The 19,364-nt window shown below is 40.2% G+C and overlaps 1 protein-coding gene across 1 annotated transcript in view; it reads right to left on the bottom strand.

Annotated features, from left to right (window-relative positions):
* ttc28 (tetratricopeptide repeat domain 28) overlaps positions 1-19,364 on the bottom strand; it is a 218,907-nt gene that overhangs the window by 40,087 nt on the left and 159,456 nt on the right. Inside the window, exons 9-18 of the mRNA XM_062434493.1 lie at positions 18,081-18,277; positions 17,839-17,992; positions 17,584-17,755; positions 16,053-16,221; positions 15,789-15,949; positions 14,186-14,674; positions 12,038-12,230; positions 11,829-11,909; positions 11,177-11,429; positions 7,300-7,409 (exon numbers count right to left, since the gene is read on the bottom strand). Coding sequence (XP_062290477.1) covers positions 7,300-7,409; positions 11,177-11,429; positions 11,829-11,909; positions 12,038-12,230; positions 14,186-14,674; positions 15,789-15,949; positions 16,053-16,221; positions 17,584-17,755; positions 17,839-17,992; positions 18,081-18,277 — 1,979 coding nt within the window. The remainder of the gene's footprint in view (positions 1-7,299; positions 7,410-11,176; positions 11,430-11,828; positions 11,910-12,037; positions 12,231-14,185; positions 14,675-15,788; positions 15,950-16,052; positions 16,222-17,583; positions 17,756-17,838; positions 17,993-18,080; positions 18,278-19,364) is intronic.

Genomic DNA, 19,364 nt, shown 5'->3' with positions numbered 1-19,364 from the left:
TACAGTATACAGTCCAAAATCCTTCTGGGAAAACGTACTGTGGACAGATGAGACCAAACTAGAGCTTTTTGGTAAAGTACATCATGGTACTGATTACAGAAAACGAAACTAGGCCTTCAAAGGAAAGAACACGGCCCATTTGGTCAAACATGGTGGAGGTTCACAGATGTTTTGGGGTTACTTTGCTGCTTCTGGCACCGGATGCCTTGACTGTGTGAATGGCATCATGAAAGCTGAGGTGCAATCAGGTGGGTAGTTCCGGTCTTCTGAAATGAGACCAACGCGGAAGTAACTTAAAACTGCATTCTATCAAAAGGCCACCAGGGGGCGACCGTTTTGGTGTCAAAAGGACTTCCGTCTCTATACAAGTCAATGGAGAATTCACCAACTTCTCACTTGATTTCTAACCTCAGTAAACGTTTTCAAAATGTGTTTATGGTCTCAATCGCTGTTTTAAAGCCTTCTTCAATGCAGTATGATGTTCATTTGTGAAATTTTGGCCTCCCTGATTTTATATTTGATGATAAAGCAGGGTATGCATTATGGCGTGGCTACGTCGTGATTGACAGGTTGATTGTATGAATTATGATGAAACTATCATTACCAATTTTTAACTGTTTTTAACGAAATTATTACCATTCAATTATTAACTTATTGGCCCTTACATTACCCGGCCCCTAATTGGTTAGGCAGGGGGACTAAACAATTACAAACTTAAACATTAAGACTCAAAATACTAGACTTAAAATGTCCATGAACTGTCCCACTGAAACTGATGTTCTTTGATTCTTCCTTTTTTCAAATCTTCTCTTCTGACACTGCTTCTTCCAACAAGCATAGTTTGTTAACAGGTCTTTTGCTTCACTGGCTCGGTGTACTTCTGGGATGGACATTAACACCTTCCTGCTGTGACTCATCCATTTTGTTAAAGTGAAGCCTCCACTAGCACACAAAGTGCGAAGGTCACTAGCCAAGGTCACTGCATCATTTTCTGTAGCTAAGCTTGTCAGACAGTCATCTACATAGAAGCTACGTAAGACTGTTTGCACAGCTTCTGGGGATGCAGTGGCTTTGTGGTCCTCTGCGGTTCTTCTCAGCGCATATGAAGCGACACTTGGTGATGAGGTGGCACCGAAGAGGTGCACTGTCATCCTAAATTCTTCCAAGGGCTCATCCAATTTGCCATCAGGCCACCAAAGAAAGCGGAGGAGATCCACGTCCTCTTCTGGGACGTTGACTTGATAAAACATCGACTCGATGTCTGCCATCATGGCTATTGGCTCCTCCCGAAATCTTAAGAGGACACCAACCAGTGTGTTGGTCAAGTCGGGTCCCTGAAGTAACTCTCCATTCAGAGACCGGCCCTGAAACGAGGCTGTGCAGTCGAAGACCACTCGTAGCTTTCTTTTCTTGGGATGATACACCCCATGGTGCGGTATGTAGAACACCTTCTTGTCATTACGGTTAAGCTGATGTGCTGGAACTTTGACAGCGTAGCCTTTGCCAATGATGGTATCCATGAAGTCTTTGTACTCTTCAAAGAACACAGGATTCTTCTGTAATTTTCTGAGCAAACTGACTATGCGCTGTTCTGCCACACAACGGTTATTAGGCATTTGGAGCTTCCTGTTTCTGAGTGGTAATCCAATGCTGTAATGTCCGTTCACCAGAGTGGTTGTTTTCTGCACAGACTGCATGAACAGTTTGTCTTCTTGTGACAACTCTTCTTTTTCATTGTAGTTGCACTCTGAGAAGTCAGTTTTGTATTGTTGAACCAGCAGCTTCTCAATTTCCATCACAGAGATCCTGTTCACTGAACACTGAGGTGGCTTGTTCTCTGTGTCATCCAATTCCTTTCTCATGGGCCCATTGACGATCCAGCCAATGGCAGTTTTCACGGCATAAGGGCCTCCGTCTCTGCTGTTGATGATATGCCACGGCTCCATAGCTTTTGGACAGTTTGCTCCAATGAGTAGGCCTACATCTGCTTTCAATTCTGGCAAGTGTACCTCTTTGAGATAAGGCCACTCCTCAATATCTGACTGTTTAGGTATGTTGTCGGTATGAACAGGTATGTTGCTGTGTGTGTACACCTTGGGCAAGTCCATACACTTGGTGTCTTCCAGTCCACACACTTCCAGGTCCGATATCACATAACTGTTCATGACTTTCTGTTCTCCAGGTTCATTTTGACCCATTGTGCTAAGAAGTATTTTTGTTGGTTTCCCTTTAATGTTCAATTTCTTTTGCAAGTCTCCCGTGCAGAATGTTGCTGTACTTCCCGGGTCCATAAAGGCGAACGTTTCCACATATTTGTCGCTCTTTTTTGACTTAATCTTCACCGGTACAATTGACAGCACACATTCAGGTTCTCCGGCCCCCGTAAGGCTACAGGATTCTTACGTGACAGAAACTTGAGCACATGACACTTCATCTCCGTGAGCTCCATAATCCTTCTCAGATGATACAGAACCGTCTTTGTTTCCGTGAGCACCATCATTCTTCTCAGGAAAGACAGAACTTTCCTTTTTTACTATATGTAGAATGTCTTGATGCCTTAACGCACAATCTGTGCATTCAATTCTTCTTTTGCAGAACTTGCTGAGATGGCCATAGGTTAAGCATCCAAAACATAAGCCTTTCGACTTCAAGAACTCCATGCGATCCTTGTGTGGCTGCATTTTGATTTTGTTGCATGAAGCTAGGGTGTGAGACTGCTGGCAGTACAAACATGGCTTCTCAAAGGCGGTCCCAGTTTTGCTTGGGTTCGCTGATTTCACACATGTTCCTGAAGGCTGTTGTTTTTCAGTTGAAACATTGGTTGCGAAGCTGCTTCCACAGACCTCTCTCTTTGCAGGAAGCCTTTCTTTGTATTCAGTTTTCCCAGTTGTGCTTGGGCGGCTGTCTGGTATATTACCAAAGAGAGGGTCTATCATTATTTTAGCTTGACGGCCTATGTAGCGCACTAAGTCGGCAAACTTTGCTCTTCTGCCTCTTCGCTCTTTGATATCGTATGCTTCAACACGCCAACGTTCTTTCATTTTGTAGGGTAGTTTAGACACCACCGTCCGTAGGTTGGTAGGGTTGTCCATCTCTTCTAGGAAGTCTATGTCGTCCATAGTGTTGCGACATCCAACCAAGAACATTGCATAGGCATTCAATGCTGTCCCATCATCGGACTTGATCTGTGGCCACTTCAGTGCCTTTTCAATGTACGCGCTGGCAATCTGTAGTTCATCCCCATAGTGCTTCTGAAGCAGTCGCTTTGCCTCATAGTAGCCTTTGCCGGGTGGCATGTGTGCACAGCTGCGAACTAATTCTTGGGGTTCACCTACTGTAAACTGTTCCAAAAAATACAATTTGTCTTGATCATTGTCCGTCTTTTTCTATTGAATGTTCGAACACTCTGATGAAGGACTTGTATTGCAGTGCATCACCCTTGAAGAAAGGAATATCCTTCATTGGTAGCTGAGATTGCTTCTGTTGTTTTACAAGGAGCTCAGTAATTACATTTTGATTTTGCATGACTTTCAGTATTTCGTCACCTCTGTTGGTTTGTGTGTTATAATTCAAGTCATGTTGAACCACGGATTGCAGCATTTGTGGTGGTGTGTGAAAGTTTGCGTTGTCTGCTTGAAGAAGTGAAAAGATGGTTCCTTCTCGCTTCCGGTTCTCAACTCGCAGCTTTTTGGCTGATGTGTGGCTATTCGAACCATCTTCTGATTTCTCATATTCTTTGAGCACTTTTAGTTTTGCACTACTTTCCGCTAATGCAGTCTCCAGCTCAAGTTCTTCCTTTACAACCTTGAGTCTGGCCATTTCAATTTCAATCTGCTGTCTTTTCTTCTGTGCAGCCATACGTTCCAGCAGGGCTGCATGTTCAGCTTCTTGTTTAACACGTGTTGACTCGTGATATGGCTGATGAGGAACTAACTTGAGATCCATTCGTGCGGACGTGCCGAGCATCGTTGACACCAATTTGTGAAACACTTTCACTTATTTTAACAGTATCTTGCAGGTCAACCTCATCATCCTTTTCTTTTTGCAGTGCATATTCATGAACTTCTGCAATCCATTTTTTAGTTTCTTTCATGAATTTTTTAATGGATGCCATTTTGGGTTCAAACCATTTCTCCTGATCAGATATTTGTTCATCTTCAGACAAAAGACTGGCGACTTCGTTGTTGAGGCATGTAAACTCATTTAAAGAAGGTGCAAAATCATTTTCCATCTCCTCTTCCACATGTCTTACATTTTGAGCTTCACTCATCAGTGTCTCCACATCTTTCATTTTACTTGTCAGAGCTACCAATGTGCGTCTCCTCATTGTTATGCACCTTTGCAGTTTCTCCTCTTTTGCTTTCTCTGTTAGCTTATGTGACCTTCTCTGTTCCAGTGTATCCTCGAGACCTCCTTTCTCCTCTACGTTAGCCATCTTATTTGCAGAGTAAATGCTTCAGCTTGTCTTGGAGAATACTTCAGAAGATGACCCGTCTCTGCATCAGCTTCTTTTGTTGAGCTCTAATTCTTTTCTTCTGAGCAGCAAGCTTCACTCTCCTAGCATGCTGCAGCTATCGTTAGCTAAGTCTTTTGACTAAATGTAGTGGTATTCCGTTCTCACTAAGCTTTGTTGTACCACTTGTTGAAGTCAGTCCACCAACACTGTTTTGTTACGCGAACAATGAGACATGACAACTTTCCTTTGGCTTTATAATGTTTACTTGAAAACTTGAAAGTAAATTACAATGTCTGATGCACGGTCAAAAGACTGTGTTGCTTCCACCATTATCTGACTCCAAACTGAAAACTGTTACATTCGGTCACAGGTACAACTGTACAGTGACATCATAGCAAAGAATTTAAAGACACAGAACATTTTTATCATGTACACATTACTAAATTATACATTTTAAACTAAGATATTTTAAATCTTGTATGAATTATGATGAAACTATCATTACCAATTTTTAACTTTTTAACGAAACATAGCCAGTGATCTTTCAAGTCTTCTCATTGGATGATTGAGGCAGCTCTTGTTTGTATACAGTATACAGTCCAAAATCCTTCTGGGAAAACGTACTGTGGACAGATGAGACCAAACTAGAGCTTTTTGGTAAAGTACATCATGGTACTGATTACAGAAAACGAAACTAGGCCTTCAAAGGAAAGAACACGGCCCATTTGGTCAAACATGGTGGAGGTTCACAGATGTTTTGGGGTTACTTTGCTGCTTCTGGCACCGGACGCCTTGACTGTGTGAATGGCATCATGAAAGCTGAGGTGCAATCAGGTGGGTAGTTCCGGTCTTCTGAAATGAGACCAACGCGGAAGTAACTTAAAACTGCATTCTATCAAAAGGCCACCAGGGGGCGACCGTTTTGGTGTCAAAAGGACTTCCGTCTCTATACAAGTCAATGGAGAATTCACCAACTTCTCACTTGATTTCTAACCTCAGTAAACGTTTTCAAAATGTGTTTATGGTCTCAATCGCTATTTTAAAGCCTTCTTCAATGCAGTATGATGTTCAAATTTTGGCCTCCCTGATTTTATATTTGACGATAAAGTAGGGTATGCATTATGGCGTGGCTACGTCGTGATTGACAGGTTGATTGGTTCACAGGTTCAGGAGGGCACTTCTTGCTCCTCCTGATGCCCATATAAGTAGAATCCGTGTTTTTATTTTTCCCGGCATGCACCGGAAATTTTCAAGATGGCGCTGCTCAGATCAGATACTATTGGCTTCCGCACAGCAGTCCACAAACCAATGGGTGACGTCACGGATGTTACGTCCATTCCTTATATACAGTCTATGTGTGCAATGTAATGCCCAGTGTCAGAAAGCAGCATCTCTACCAGAGTTCATGGGTCTTCCAGCAGGACAATGACCAAAAACACACGTCAAAAAGCACTCAGAAATGGTTAAAGACAAAGTACTGCAGAGTTCTGACATGGCCAACAATGAGTCCAGATGTGAATCTCAGAGAACAGCTGTGTAGAGATCTCAAAACAGCAGCTGGGAGAAGTGAAGGCATCCTTCAAATCTGAAAGACCTGGAGCAATTTTGCAAGAGATGAAGTGGTCCAAAATTCCAGTAGAGAGATGCAAGAAACTCACTCATAGTCACAGGAAGCGTTGATTTCCGTTGATTTGATTTTTTTTTTCTCCAAAGGGTGTACTACCAAATATCAAGCTGAGGGTGCCAATAATTGTGTCCAGTCCATTTCGTGAGTTCTGTGTGGAATTTTATCAAGTTTGACTTTTTTTTCTCTGTTTTTTTGTTCCAATGCAAACACAAGAAATAAACATGTGAACACCAAAGCATTTGTAATTGCAATAATTTTCTGGGAGATGTGTTGCATTATCTGACAGAAGGGGTGCAGGAGTGCCAATTTCTGTGGCCATGATTGTATATTAAAGTGTGAAAATGCTGCCCATGATAAGCCTGATGAAGGATGTTGTAACTTATTAAAACTACACTAGTGAGCGAGATGTTGCGGGAGCTTTTTTTACAATTAAAGGAGATAAAAACCATATTAGTCACATATTATTAATATTCAAAGCTGAGTTTTTTATGTGTCTTAAAGGCAACATATGCTTTATTTATGTTTTGTTATTTTCATACTGTAATAAGAATGAGGAAAAAAGAAGATAAAGGTCCAGTGTGTAAGATTTAGTGGCATTTAGCAGTGAAGTTGTAGACTGAAACCAACTAAATACTGTTACCAACTGGTTTAAAGAGACAGGAGCTAAAACGGCCTGTTGCAGTCAGAGGCTGAACTGAGGGGCTGCATAAAGATAAATAAGGAGTTTTTAACTGAATCATGCAAAGATATTCCAGTAGAGCCCCAGAATATAAATATAGAGCTGTTAAATCTCTTTAAAACATGTCTGGAGGGGATTTTTTAAAACACTGATGGCTTAAAAAAAAGCTTCTCTAAACAAAACCAGACAAATTGTTCATTTATGTTGTCTTCAAAAACCATCACTGATCTCATCTATTCTCTCTCTTTAGAGGTGCTGCACTCTCAACGTGGAGCCCGAAACATGTGCAGTGCAGGAATTGTTTTTCTTAAGGGGGGGGGATATCAAGAGAGATGAGAAGTGTGATGATGATGATGCCAAGGAGAGGGGCGAGGCAGCGGGTGCCATCCTAAAAATGGAACAAACATCCAAAAACATCCCTACATACCTGCAGCAATCAATCCCTGATCCCGTCTTCACACCAGACTCACTGTACAGTAAGTTCTGAAGCGAAGACGAGTTATGATAATGCAGCTGCGAACACACACACACACACACCTGGTGTTGAGCCTCTTCCAGGTTTCCGCCGGCCCACAGAGACAAACCAAGGCGATGGCGTATCTTTGCTTCATCTTCTCTCCGACCTAACTGCTCCGCTAGACGCAGACCTGAGGAGGAGGAGGAGAGAGAGAGACAGACAGCAGAGGAGATTAGACGCTACTTCCTAAAGGCTGATCTGTAAATCAGCTCTTTGACGCTTCTGACAACTGTTGCTGGATTGAAGCGAGCTCGCACTCAGCCCGAAGGCGCTCGCATTTGCCATTGTTTTCCATCTCATTGTTCCTTTTTTTTTGTCTTTCTTTGCCTTCTTCTGCCAGTTCAAACTGACAGATCCTGTATTTCTCTCTGCTTCTCAGCTTGTCTCAGATGTATTTCATCTCCCCCCCGCCGTGCAGGAGCAGACAGTCATGGCAGGTTGTATTTAGTTCTCATTAGACTCTCAGATTGGAGCTGAATCTCATCTGATGCTTGATTCTGCCTCTCTGTCTCTTGTCTGTCTCTCTGTGATGTTCTGCATCTGTTTTTTTCAGTTTGGGGGAGAGGAGGAGGAGGGAGGTTAATTGGAGGCGAACGTATGCAAATGTATCTCTGGCTCCGTCCTCACCTCAACTCTGAATCGGATTCTTTGCTGCTTGTTGAGTTAATGATCAATTAAAATCCGGAGCGTCGCTAAGTTTTAAGTGACAAACTGTGACCGTGTCTTACAAGCCCGATGGAGCCTGAAGGAGTTCATAAATAAACCCGACCACTCAATTCACATATCCATTACAATTAGGCTGAATTTTCATTTGTCTCAGCTTTACTTTGTGTGGGTCAGTGACAAATAAGGGTTGGCAAGATGAGCAATTCAAACATATCTTTATGTTTTAACCAAGACTGAATGCTCCTGAAAATGTCAAATGGTGTAACCACAAAAGAATGATACATATTACATATTTTATCCACCTACAGTGTATTTAAGTGGACTTATACTAATAATGACTTCATTTAAACAATGTTAATGTTTCCTGATCTCCATGATTCCCCAGATTAAATGTAATATTTTCAACAATTGTATTCCATTACCTTTATTTAATTAAAAAAGTTATAATGTAAGATCATGCCAAACTAGTTGATATGGTGTTTTATTGACAATTTACTGTTTTTAAGCAAGTTGAATTATTTGGTACAAAGTTTTTATGGTTACACCACTTAGACATTTTTGCCATAATCCTCTAATATATTCTCTCAAAATGGATTAAAAGCAGAAATTTGATGCTGGGTCAACAAAAAAAGAATGTTTCACATTTTAACCCCTTTAACCACATGGACGTGCATGTTTAAGTACCTTTCTTTCATACATAATCAAAACTGGATTATTCTCAACAAGAATGCAGTTTTAGTAAACGTGTTTAGAAGAGCAGTCGAGTTAGAGAATAAGTGAAATCAAACAGGATTATTGACAACAAGCTTGCCTGAAGGAAACAACACTCCAGGGTAAACATGCCAGCACTGATCTTCTATTAGCCTGTGTGTCCGACTCATGAATACCCTTCATGCTTCCTGGAGGGAGTTTCAGAAATACAACTCGCACTGTTCTCGGGCCTAAACAGCTCTGACTTCTAAATAAGATAACCACACGTACATCAAAGTCTGTGCTGAGAGTCAGAGCTTTCCTCCTAATTGGAAGCTGGTATGACTGCAGGGGAAGGTAAAACTGTGACTGTGACTTTTTTTTCTCATCACGAGACGCATAGAGTCTGTTGATACCTGTCAAAATCCAGATCGCTTTTGAACTATCCAAAAATCACAACAGACACACGCTGCATAATATATATTTTTTTGGGGTATGATTACAATCCTCTGTGACCCTCAGTCCACTGCTTTGCATCAACTTTGATAAATGTTCTGTAATGTTATTTATGTTCTAATATGATTTAACCCTCCTGTTGTCCTCGAGTCAAGGAAGGAAGGGAGGAAGGGAGGAGGAAGGAAGGAAAGGAGGGAGGAAAGAAGAAGGAAGGAAAGGAGGGAGGATGGAAGAAGGAAGGAAGGAGGGAGGGAGGAAAGAAGGGAGGAAAGGAAAGAAGGAAGGGAGGAAGGAAGGAAGGATGGAGGAAAGAAGGGAGGAAGGAAGGTAGGAGGGAGGGAGAAAGGAAAAGAGGAAGGGAGGAAGGAAGGAAAGTAAGACAGAGGAAAGAAGGAAGGAAAGGAAGGAAGGAAGGAAGGAAGGAGGGAAAGAAAGAAGGACAGAAGGAAGCAAGAAAGGGGGATGGAGGAAGGAAGGTAGGAAAGAGAGGAAGGAAAGAAAGAGAGAAGGAGGGAGGGAGGAAGGACAGACAGAAGGAAGAAAGGGAGGAAAGAAGGAACAGTCAAAACAGACGGGGTCAATTTGACCCGGGAGGACGACATGAAGGTTAAGTTCATACAGCAGATTATATGTAATAGTAATATTATAGCTGAATTGTGCTACGAAACATGCTATTGTTCTGTTCTTTGGGTTTTATTTGTTTTATTTTTTTAATTGTATGTTTTTATGTTCTTTGTTTCCAATTCTTACTGTTAAATGTTTTGTTTTTATGTAAAAGTACATTGAGTTACCCCTGGGTATGAAATGTGCTATAAATAAAGCTGCCTTGCCTTAAAGGACAAGTTCACAATTTTTCAAGTCTGTCTTAAAAACAACAGTCAGGAGCCCAAATGAACTTTAAAGCAGTTTTTCTTGCTGTAATCATTCCTCCTGTTCATACTGACCATTAGAAGATCCCTTCATAATTTTTACAATGGAAGTGATGGAGGATTAAATCCACAGTCCTCCTTCTGTGCTAAAAAATGTATTTAAAAGTTTATCTGAAGAAAGGAAGAATCATAACAAAAAGACAATAACTTTGCAAGATATCTACTTGATTTGACTCATTTGGATGGCTGAAGCTTCATATTAGCTTCAGATAAACTTTTAAATACATTTCTGCACAAAGTAGGACGTTGGATTTTGTCCTCCATCACTTTGTGAGTTGTGTCCATGCAGTACAGCTGATGGTTGACACCAAGAACAAATCCCATCTGTATATTTGTGTGGTCATTTCAATGAACTGTCAATCAATCAATCTTTATTTATATAGCGCCAAATCATAACAAAAGTCATCTCAAGGCACTTTTCACAAAGAGAAGATTTAGACTGTATTCTTTACTTTAAACTGTGTTATGGATTAGAGCTGAAATGACTAGTAGATTAGTCAATCACTGATCAGTGGGAAAAATCTGCCTCAGCAACAAGTTACTTGTATTGGGAGTTATTGACTATTGTCTAAATCCTTATTCAAGATACTAATAATCAAAGATTAAAATAATAGTTTTTATGCTTCTAGAATAAAGTTATTTCCTGTTTTGAACATTACAAGCTTGCTTTCTTGATTACAACATTAAACATGTATTCATTCTCTAAGTGCTGTAGCATAAATAATATGTTCATGACTCAATAAATAAATGATGTCTGAAGCCAAAGTAGACAGTTAAAAGGACTTTCAAACACTTTAAGGACTTAAGAATCTGTTTTTATAATAAGTGGCCAACAAGGTATTTTGCTTTATTAGTAAATGCATTTTATTCATTTTGTAATTTAATTTGTTTCATGCTATTTACTGTACGCTTTGTTGATGCTTTGTTCTATATTCCTTCATAAAATACAGTTCTCACAGTGTGACTGAGACGGCTCAAGTTACACATACTGATCTAAATTACAACGACAATCTAAATTATTTTGTTTTCAGCTTATGTTTAGAAAAGTTTATGTGATCATGTTATAGCATATTTTGTAATTTTCAGATGTCCTAAGTTTAAGAAAATCCCAATGTCTATATGCTCCTTTCAGACCATTCAACAGCTCGTTTCTTACCTTCTTGTAGATACATCACAGCCTGTGCATAGTTCTGCAGTGCATGGTGGATCCTCCCCAGACTGCTGTAGGCCAGAGTTTTAGCTATCAGATCATTGGTCTGCGCCGCCACGCTCAGGTGCTGCTCCTGAAACACCACGGCCCTCTCGAACTTTCCTAACGCTTCGTAGGTCAGCCCCAGGTTCCCGTAGGCTCGGCCCTGGCTCCTCACGCATCCCATCTGTTCTGCTATATCCAAAGCCCTCTGGTGCCACTAAAGCAGGAGAACATGATTACTTCAACACTTACATACTGAAGCATAAATGTTTGGTTTATTAATCTTATATATATAAAAAAAAAGACATTCACAATCACTATTTTATGGTCCAGGTGAACATTTTATAGAATATGACGAATACTACAACATGCTTTCATGCTGAAACACAGGTCAAATTCACATTTGCATATATAAAAATGTGTATCAGCTGCACACATTTTTTAAAAATGATGCATTTTATTGCCATTTTTGTATACTGTGGGTCACACTAGGAAAAGTCAAGCTAAAAGAAATGTTTTAAGATGGGTCAAATTTGACTCTGAGCAGTATGTTAGGGTTAAATTGACATATGGATGTGAAATACTTGATCGTGATGCGTTGCGAATCTGCACAAACCTGTAGCGCTGTCTCGTTGTCTGCCATCAGCTGATAGACGCCTCCGAGTATATCGCTTGCCTCTGCCTCCAGTGATTTATCCTGACAGTCAAAATAGGATTTACAACATTTTTCTTTTACTTTTTTCATAAAGCAGATCATGTTTCAGTATAAAGAAAAAAGAGGATAAATCATCAGCTGAAACAACCTTTCAGTAGGTAAATCCTTACCCCTGCTGTGCGTGCGATGTTAAGCTGGTGCTCCAGGCAAGACAGAGCCTGCTCGTAGTTGCCCAGCTGGCTGTGTAAGGTGCCCAGCTCCCCGTAAGCTTGAGCCTTGCCCCCTCCTTCTCCACCCAGCTCATGGGCGACTACAAGCCTCTTCTCAAAGCAAACCAGTGCCTGCTGGAGGCTCCCCATCGCCCTGCAGAGAGGAGACGGAAAACACTCTTAACGCTGGTTCTTCCAATATCAAAGCCCTCGTTTTTTAATTTATTTATGGTTTTTTTTTAAAGGGGGCCCATAAAGGCAATTTAAGAAAGCAAACAAGACAGCAAATTGGTTCATAAAAAGAGGATATTTTTGATTTTGTGCTGCCAAAAATAAAAAATAAAACAACTCCCAGTATCAGTATCTCAGCATCCTCAGAGAGAAAGTGTAAAAGAAGAACTACAAAGGCTGTGTTCATTGAGATAAATCAGTGACTCTCCTCTCTCCTCATTACCATCTCATTTACACTCCAGAGAGCACAAAACAGACTACAACAGATGGATAAAGGAAACCCATCATTAAGCTTCATTGTCTCTGTCACTGAACATTACTTGTATATTAAAAAAAAGGCCATAAAAAAGAAGAAGAAAGGAGCTGCCCCTGCTCCCATTGTTGCTGCTGCTTGTTACTATTATTACTGTTAGTGAATTATAGTTATTTTGATTATCATTATGTCTCTAATTTAAAAAGTGGTACGCTTGAGGCAAGAAAAGCTCATTTCAGATTCTTGCATGAATGCTGCATTGCAATCCCTAAAGGTGACATTCAAACAAATGAAAAAGCACATTACATAAATATATACATGACATAAATGTTAATAAAAGTGTAGAGTATTGAAACTGAATGGCTGCAAGGTGTAAAGTTAAAGCTAAAAATAGATTATTAATAGACTAAACAAGAAAAAAAACATCCATATTATTAATTTTGCTCACATTTAAACAGTGTTAATAGAAATCTAACATATGTCTTTCCTCTTGTTTGCTGTATTCCAGACTGCAGCGGTAGCGTATGTAATTAATTTCATATGTCCAACAAGTTTCAAATAAAGCTGATGCAAATCATGCCCTAAAGCTTTGTGACTCCGCTGCCACACAGAACAGGTACAAAATACAAAGGAGAACTGAAAAATACAAAGAAAACTAATCTATTCTTTACAAACACTAAAGCAATAATTTGACATTTTGTGGGAGGCATGTATTTGCTTTCGTTGCTGAGAGTTAGATTAACAAAACTTTCATGTCTGTACTGTAACTATAAAGCTGGGAGATGGTTAGCTTAGCTTAGCACAACGACTGGAAACAAAGGGAATCTGCTAGCCTGGCTCTGTCAAAAATGTAAAAAACACTTCTAAAGCTCACTAGTTATCACATTATAGCCAATGTTGGTGAGTAACTAGTTACATGTAACAGCGATTTTGCTCAGGAGTTTTTTCCTCATTTTTAAAAATGTAACATGTAACTGAATACATATATTGCTGTTTTTATTTCTCTAAAAATCAATATTTTTATATATATTTAGTAAATAAATCATGACGTGAGTTTATTTGGAGCACATATGGGCTTAAATGGAGTCACAGTACCAATTAAACACACTTTATTCATCAAATATCTTTATTTTATATTCCAAAATCTACATGAACTAATGAATACATTTTCAAATGAGAGATAAATCTGGCTTTATAAGAAATTATCTCCCTTATAAATTATGTATCCATGAAAAACACCTGAACTTAGATTTTGGTGGGCTAGAATTTAGCTAGTTTGTTTATCTTGTACAAAAACGTAACTGTAAACATGACAAGTTGTACATTTATGGGAGGTTATGTGCAGGACTATTTCTCGGCTGGATGCAGTTACTTCCTGGAGACCTGTAGTCACTGTGAGGTTGCCAGGCAACCATTGATGCTTCCACACTTAGATTTTTGTACAGAAACAAGATTTAATTCGTTAATTAGTGCGTTTAAAGGTGTCTCCTGGCTTTAGCTTTATATTAACCATACAGTTAACTTGAGCGGTGTCGACTTCTCATCTAACTCTCAGCAAGAAAGCACATTTAAAAAGTGCATTTCTCAAAATGTCAAACCATCCATTTAAATGTTGTTTTGCCCACCTGTGTGCATTGCCGAGTCCTCTGTAGGCTTTCTCCTGATCCTTGACGTGGTTTAGACTCTGAGCCACCGTCAGGTACTTCTCATAGTACTGAATAGCCTCCTCGTAGTCTCCCAGAGCATCGTAGCAGTCAGCCAGATTCCCGTAGGCTCTTCCTCTATCCAACATGCTCTCAGTCCCGCTCAGCTGCTGCAGCATAGCCAGCTGCTGCTCAAAATAACCAATAGCTTCCTCAAACACTCCCATGTTCATTTTGGTGATGCCCATGTTCCCGTGAACCTGGGCCTCCAGACGGGCATCCCTGAGCCCCTGCGCCAGGCCGAGCTGGGCCTGATAGCACTGGAAGGTTGTGGCGTAGTCTCCCAGAGCCATGTGCACCGCTGCCAGGTGGCCAAGAGCGCGACACTCCCCCTCCTGATCACCTAGATCCTTACGGACAGTCAGTTCCTGGCTGTGAAAGGACAACGCTGTATCCAGCTGGCGGAGCAGCCTGAAGTGGAAATAAAGGGTGAGAATGAAATGTAGTATATATACATTATATATCTTTCTGGGGATGTGAATATACTAAATCAGCCACTAGCAGCAACATTTAGTTGAAGTATTACAGTAAAAGTACTGCAGTATTATGAGTGATGTAGTATGCAGTATTATGAGTGATGTAGTATGCAGTATTACAGTAAAAGTACTGCAGTATTATGAGTGATGTAGTATGCAGTATTACAGTAAAAGTACTGCAGTATAATGAGTGATGTAGTATGCAGTATTACAGTAAAAGTACTGCAGTATTATGAGTGATGTAGTATGCAGTATTACAGTAAAAGTACTGCAGTATTATGAGTGATGTAGTATGCAGTATTACAGTAAAAGTACTGCAGTATTATGAGTGATGTAGTATGCAGTATTACAGTAAAAGTAGTGGTTTGGTCCCTCTGACTGATATATTATTATATATGACATCATTAGATTATTAATAGTGAAGCATCAGTGTTAGAGCAGCATGTTACTGTTGTAGCTGCTGGAGGTGGAGCTAGTTTACACTACTTTATATACAATTAGCTAGTTTAGTCCAGTGGTTCCCAACCTAGGGGTGGGGCCCCTCCAAAGGGTCAGCACATAAATGTGAGGGGTGGTGAGATGATTAATGGGAGAGGAAAGAAGAAACAACTAAGTTCTGATACACAAATGTGTTTTCAGTTTTTGGACTTTTTCTCTAATCTTTGATTTTTGCTGAAATATTGGATCATTTGAACATTTATTGAAATGAATCCATGTGAGAAGTTTAGAGGGAAAAATCACTATTTGTTGGAGCTGTTAACAACTCATAGACATCTGAAATGTGAGCCGACTACACACTGCTTTTTGGTTTCATCTTTAACAACGTGTTGTATTTTAAAAGCTCGTTATATTATCCATTGTGTCAAATCTTCATCTGAAAAGTAACTAAAGCTGTCAAATAAAAGTGGTGTAGAAGTATAAAGTAGAATCAAACTGAAATATTAAATACAAGGACTACAAAATTGAATTTAGTACAGTACTTAAGTAAATGTACTTAGCAACTTTCCACTGCCTGAATCACAGCTGAACCTTTTTGTTGATGTTATTACCTGTGAACTGATCCAAGTGCTGAGTATGCGTCAGCCTCCATCTTCTGATCGTTGACTTTCTGAGCCAGAGCTAACTGCTGCTGATAAAACCTTACAGCTCCTGGAAGATCACCCCGACACACACACACATCCCCGAGGTTCCCAAACGCCCTGAAAACCGCCTGCTGACAAATACAACCACACAGACGCTGATTAACAACCACTTCCCTTGTAAAAGATACATTTTTTACAGTTTATTGAGTGAATTCAGCATTAGTGGTTGACCTGTGTGTTATCCAAGGCTTGCGTTATAGAGAGCAGGTATCTCTGGCACTCCTCTGCCTTGTTGTACTCCCCAAGTGCTTTGTAGGCCAGACCCAGGTTACAATAGGCTTTTGCTTGGGCTAATTTGTCTTGGAGGTCCTTCGCCAAGGCCAGGTCCTGCTCATAATACCTAGGGAAGTAAGCATTTACATGTAAACACAGCACAAACAGAAGGAAAGTATAGTGTCTTTCATTACCAGAACATACATTTATGAAGATACAGTATGTTCTTTTAAGGTTGACAGTATCATATACAGTGTATCTTCTATATGAGCTTCTTCCAGCTCTTCATTAAAACAATGTGAAGTTGAGACTGAGGGGAAACAGTAAAAACCAAAGACTCCATGTTTTTTTATGACTGCACCATTTCATCACATTTTGAGAAAGTTTAGGATCCCCAATTAGAATTTATGGGTATTTTCAGATTTGCACTGTTAAGTCTGGTTTAATAAGACTCTGCTTGATTTTCTACCTTTGTATGATGTGTTTGGGCAACTCTAAATGTAGCAATCACACTCAGGTGTCGACCAAAATAACCTCACCAAGACCCTTTGAGGAGGTGATCTCAGTTTGGTCCCAAATTTACTGCTGAGAGGTTTGTTTGCAGAGGCTGAACTACCAGGTGTAATCTGCAAGTTTGAGCTTAAAGTCTCCTGAAGCCAGATGAGTGAAATCAACATCTCAAATGACCTGAGACTTGATTTGAAATGGTCTCAAACAGCATTAAACTTGATTCAGATAAATACCTTATTCATCCCAAAGGAAATTAAGGCATCCAGTAGCTATATGACATAAATTTGCACACATACAAATGCAAAAGAACACTCACAGAAGACAGCTGTGAGATGCTTACAGATACCAGGAAGTATGCATAGTGGAAATGGTGTTGCAGGGTGATATGATAGAATGTGTACTATGGCGGTAGTGCAAAAAAGTGACAGTGCATATGGACTTGCCTTTTAAAATGTGTCTACTACTAGACTAAAGACTTAACTCAGACTTGTCTCAAATGACTTCAGACTTGATTGGAGTTGATTCGAAAGACTTTGAAGCTGCTCTTCTGATAGACTAGAAGGCTTGACTTGGACTTGCCCCAAAAGACTAAAACCTCTTTGCTAACATCAAAGTTGAATCAAGATCCGACCTGGACTAAGGTAATCACGCTCACAACCTTCTTCAGGACACATCTGACCAATGAGTGGAGTTAATGTTCTCATGTGGCTTGTAGTGATGCAATTATGTTTGCTTGGATTTTTCTGTGTCAAAATGAGTCAAAACAAGGGGGAAACACACCAAGCTTAAGCTTTATATGTCTGAAAATGCCCTAAAAAGTTCTTTGGATTGGAGCGATGTTGGGCTGCTGTCCATCATGAGTTTATAATGACTGACACACCAACAGGGATATGAGGTTTAAGTGCTTTTAAAAAAGAAAAACAAGTATATATATGTGTAAAGTATGTAAAGTATGTGTGAGATTGATTTTGTCTCTGACCTGACAGCGTCTCGGTACTGTCCAAGGCAGTAGTGAGCATAGCCGAGGTTGTGGCAAACCTTTCCTTCTCCCTCCAGGTCCTGTAGGCCCGGTGCCAGAGCCAGGTACTGCTGGTAGTACGGCAAGGCCTGAGCGTACTCACCTCTCCAGCTGTGGAAGTTACCCAAGTTTGCTGTAAAAGGGAAAAAAATTACATTCATCAATTGAACTTGTTGCATTTCTTTCCCAAACCCATCTCCTTCTTTTCTAACTTACCTAGCGCTCTCGCTTCACTTTGAGTGTCCTGGAGCTCTCGAGCGATGGTCAGGTGGTGAAGGTAATGCTGCAGAGCTCGGTCATGAGCGCCCAGCGCCTGGTACGCCACAGCTAGGTTACCATGTGTGGAGGCCTGAGACGGACGATCATTCACCTGAAACACAAAGATACTGTATTTCACAAATTCTGTTTCCTTCCATATCAGTGCCGCAATGTTGCTTGCGAAGAGTGTTGGGATTCACCTCCAATGAGATCTGTAGTTCTTGTCGGTGGTATCGAACAGCTTGGTCGTAGATGCCCAGTGCGTGGTAGGCATTTCCCATGTTACCATACGCCCTCCCCTGAGCAGCGTAATCACCCAGCTCCTGGGCGAAGGACAGGTGGGCTTTGTGGAGCTTCAGTGCTCTGTCATACTCTCCCTTCATCTGGTGTATGATGCCTGAAACAGACGTATAGAAGAGAAAAGAAGAAATTGAGATGCTGGAAAGCAACATGAAATTAAAGCTCCTTTACAGGATTGAGCTGATTGAGTTTTAAAGATGCTGAAAGGTTTTTGGGGCAATGTCAAAGTCATTTGAAAGAGGTACAAGCCAAGTCTTGAGAGTCATTTGAGACAAGTCTGCCAAGTTTTAAGGTTGTCAACAGAGTAATTTTAGTCTTTTGGGGCAAGTCCAAGTCAAGCCCTTTAGTCTATCAGAAGAGCCAAAGTCTTGAGTCTACCAGTAGATAAATGTGTTCAAATCAACAGTCGGATCATTTGAGGCAAAAGACCAAATCAGGTTTCAAGTAATTTAAGTCTAAGTAATTTCAGGAGTCAAATGAGGTCTAAAGTCAATTGAGACATATCTGATGACAACTTAAGTGTTTTTAGACAAGTCCAAGTCAAGTTCTACATCTATCAACAGAGATGTTTTAATTAGGAGGTAAGACAAAGTCCAAGTTTAACCCCAAGTCTTTTTTTTTGTTGCTAATCAAGAATAATCAAGTATTTCATGTCTGAATGCTGACCATTAAAATTAAACTTTTGAACATTTTCCTTTCAAATCTGTGTTTTTTATGTAGCTTAGACTGAGTTCTTGCAAAGCACTGGCCCCAATAGAACACATGCAAGGTATTTAGCTATGCAATTTTACTCTTGTTAAATGTTTAATGATATTTTACTGGGTCAAAAACTTAAGATGCGGATGTATTCAAATCTCAAGTCAAGTCAAATAGTGAGTTAGTGTGATGGCAGCCAAATTAAATCGTATCTCAAGCTTCTGTAACGGCACCAAGTCTCTAGTCTACATCTCTGGTGATTGGTTTACCCAACACTGATTTGATATGTAGTGAAAATCAAACAGCTTTTGCTGCACATGGAGGGTTATGAACATGGTAAATTCCCCAAATGATGCACAGAGATATAAATACTCAACATGCAAAAGAAGGTACCATGTATATATGTATATATGTATATGTATATATGACTATAGATATGTGCACATGCTTCTCGGAACCTTGAGAAACATGAGTGCAGAATAGTAAAT

The sequence above is a fragment of the Scomber scombrus genome, chromosome 15, assembly GCF_963691925.1.
Source record: "Scomber scombrus chromosome 15, fScoSco1.1, whole genome shotgun sequence".
Classification (NCBI taxonomy): Eukaryota; Metazoa; Chordata; class Actinopteri; order Scombriformes; family Scombridae; genus Scomber; species Scomber scombrus.
The sequence above is the reverse complement of the archived record's forward strand: the minus strand, read 5'-3'. Positions and strand labels throughout refer to the sequence as shown.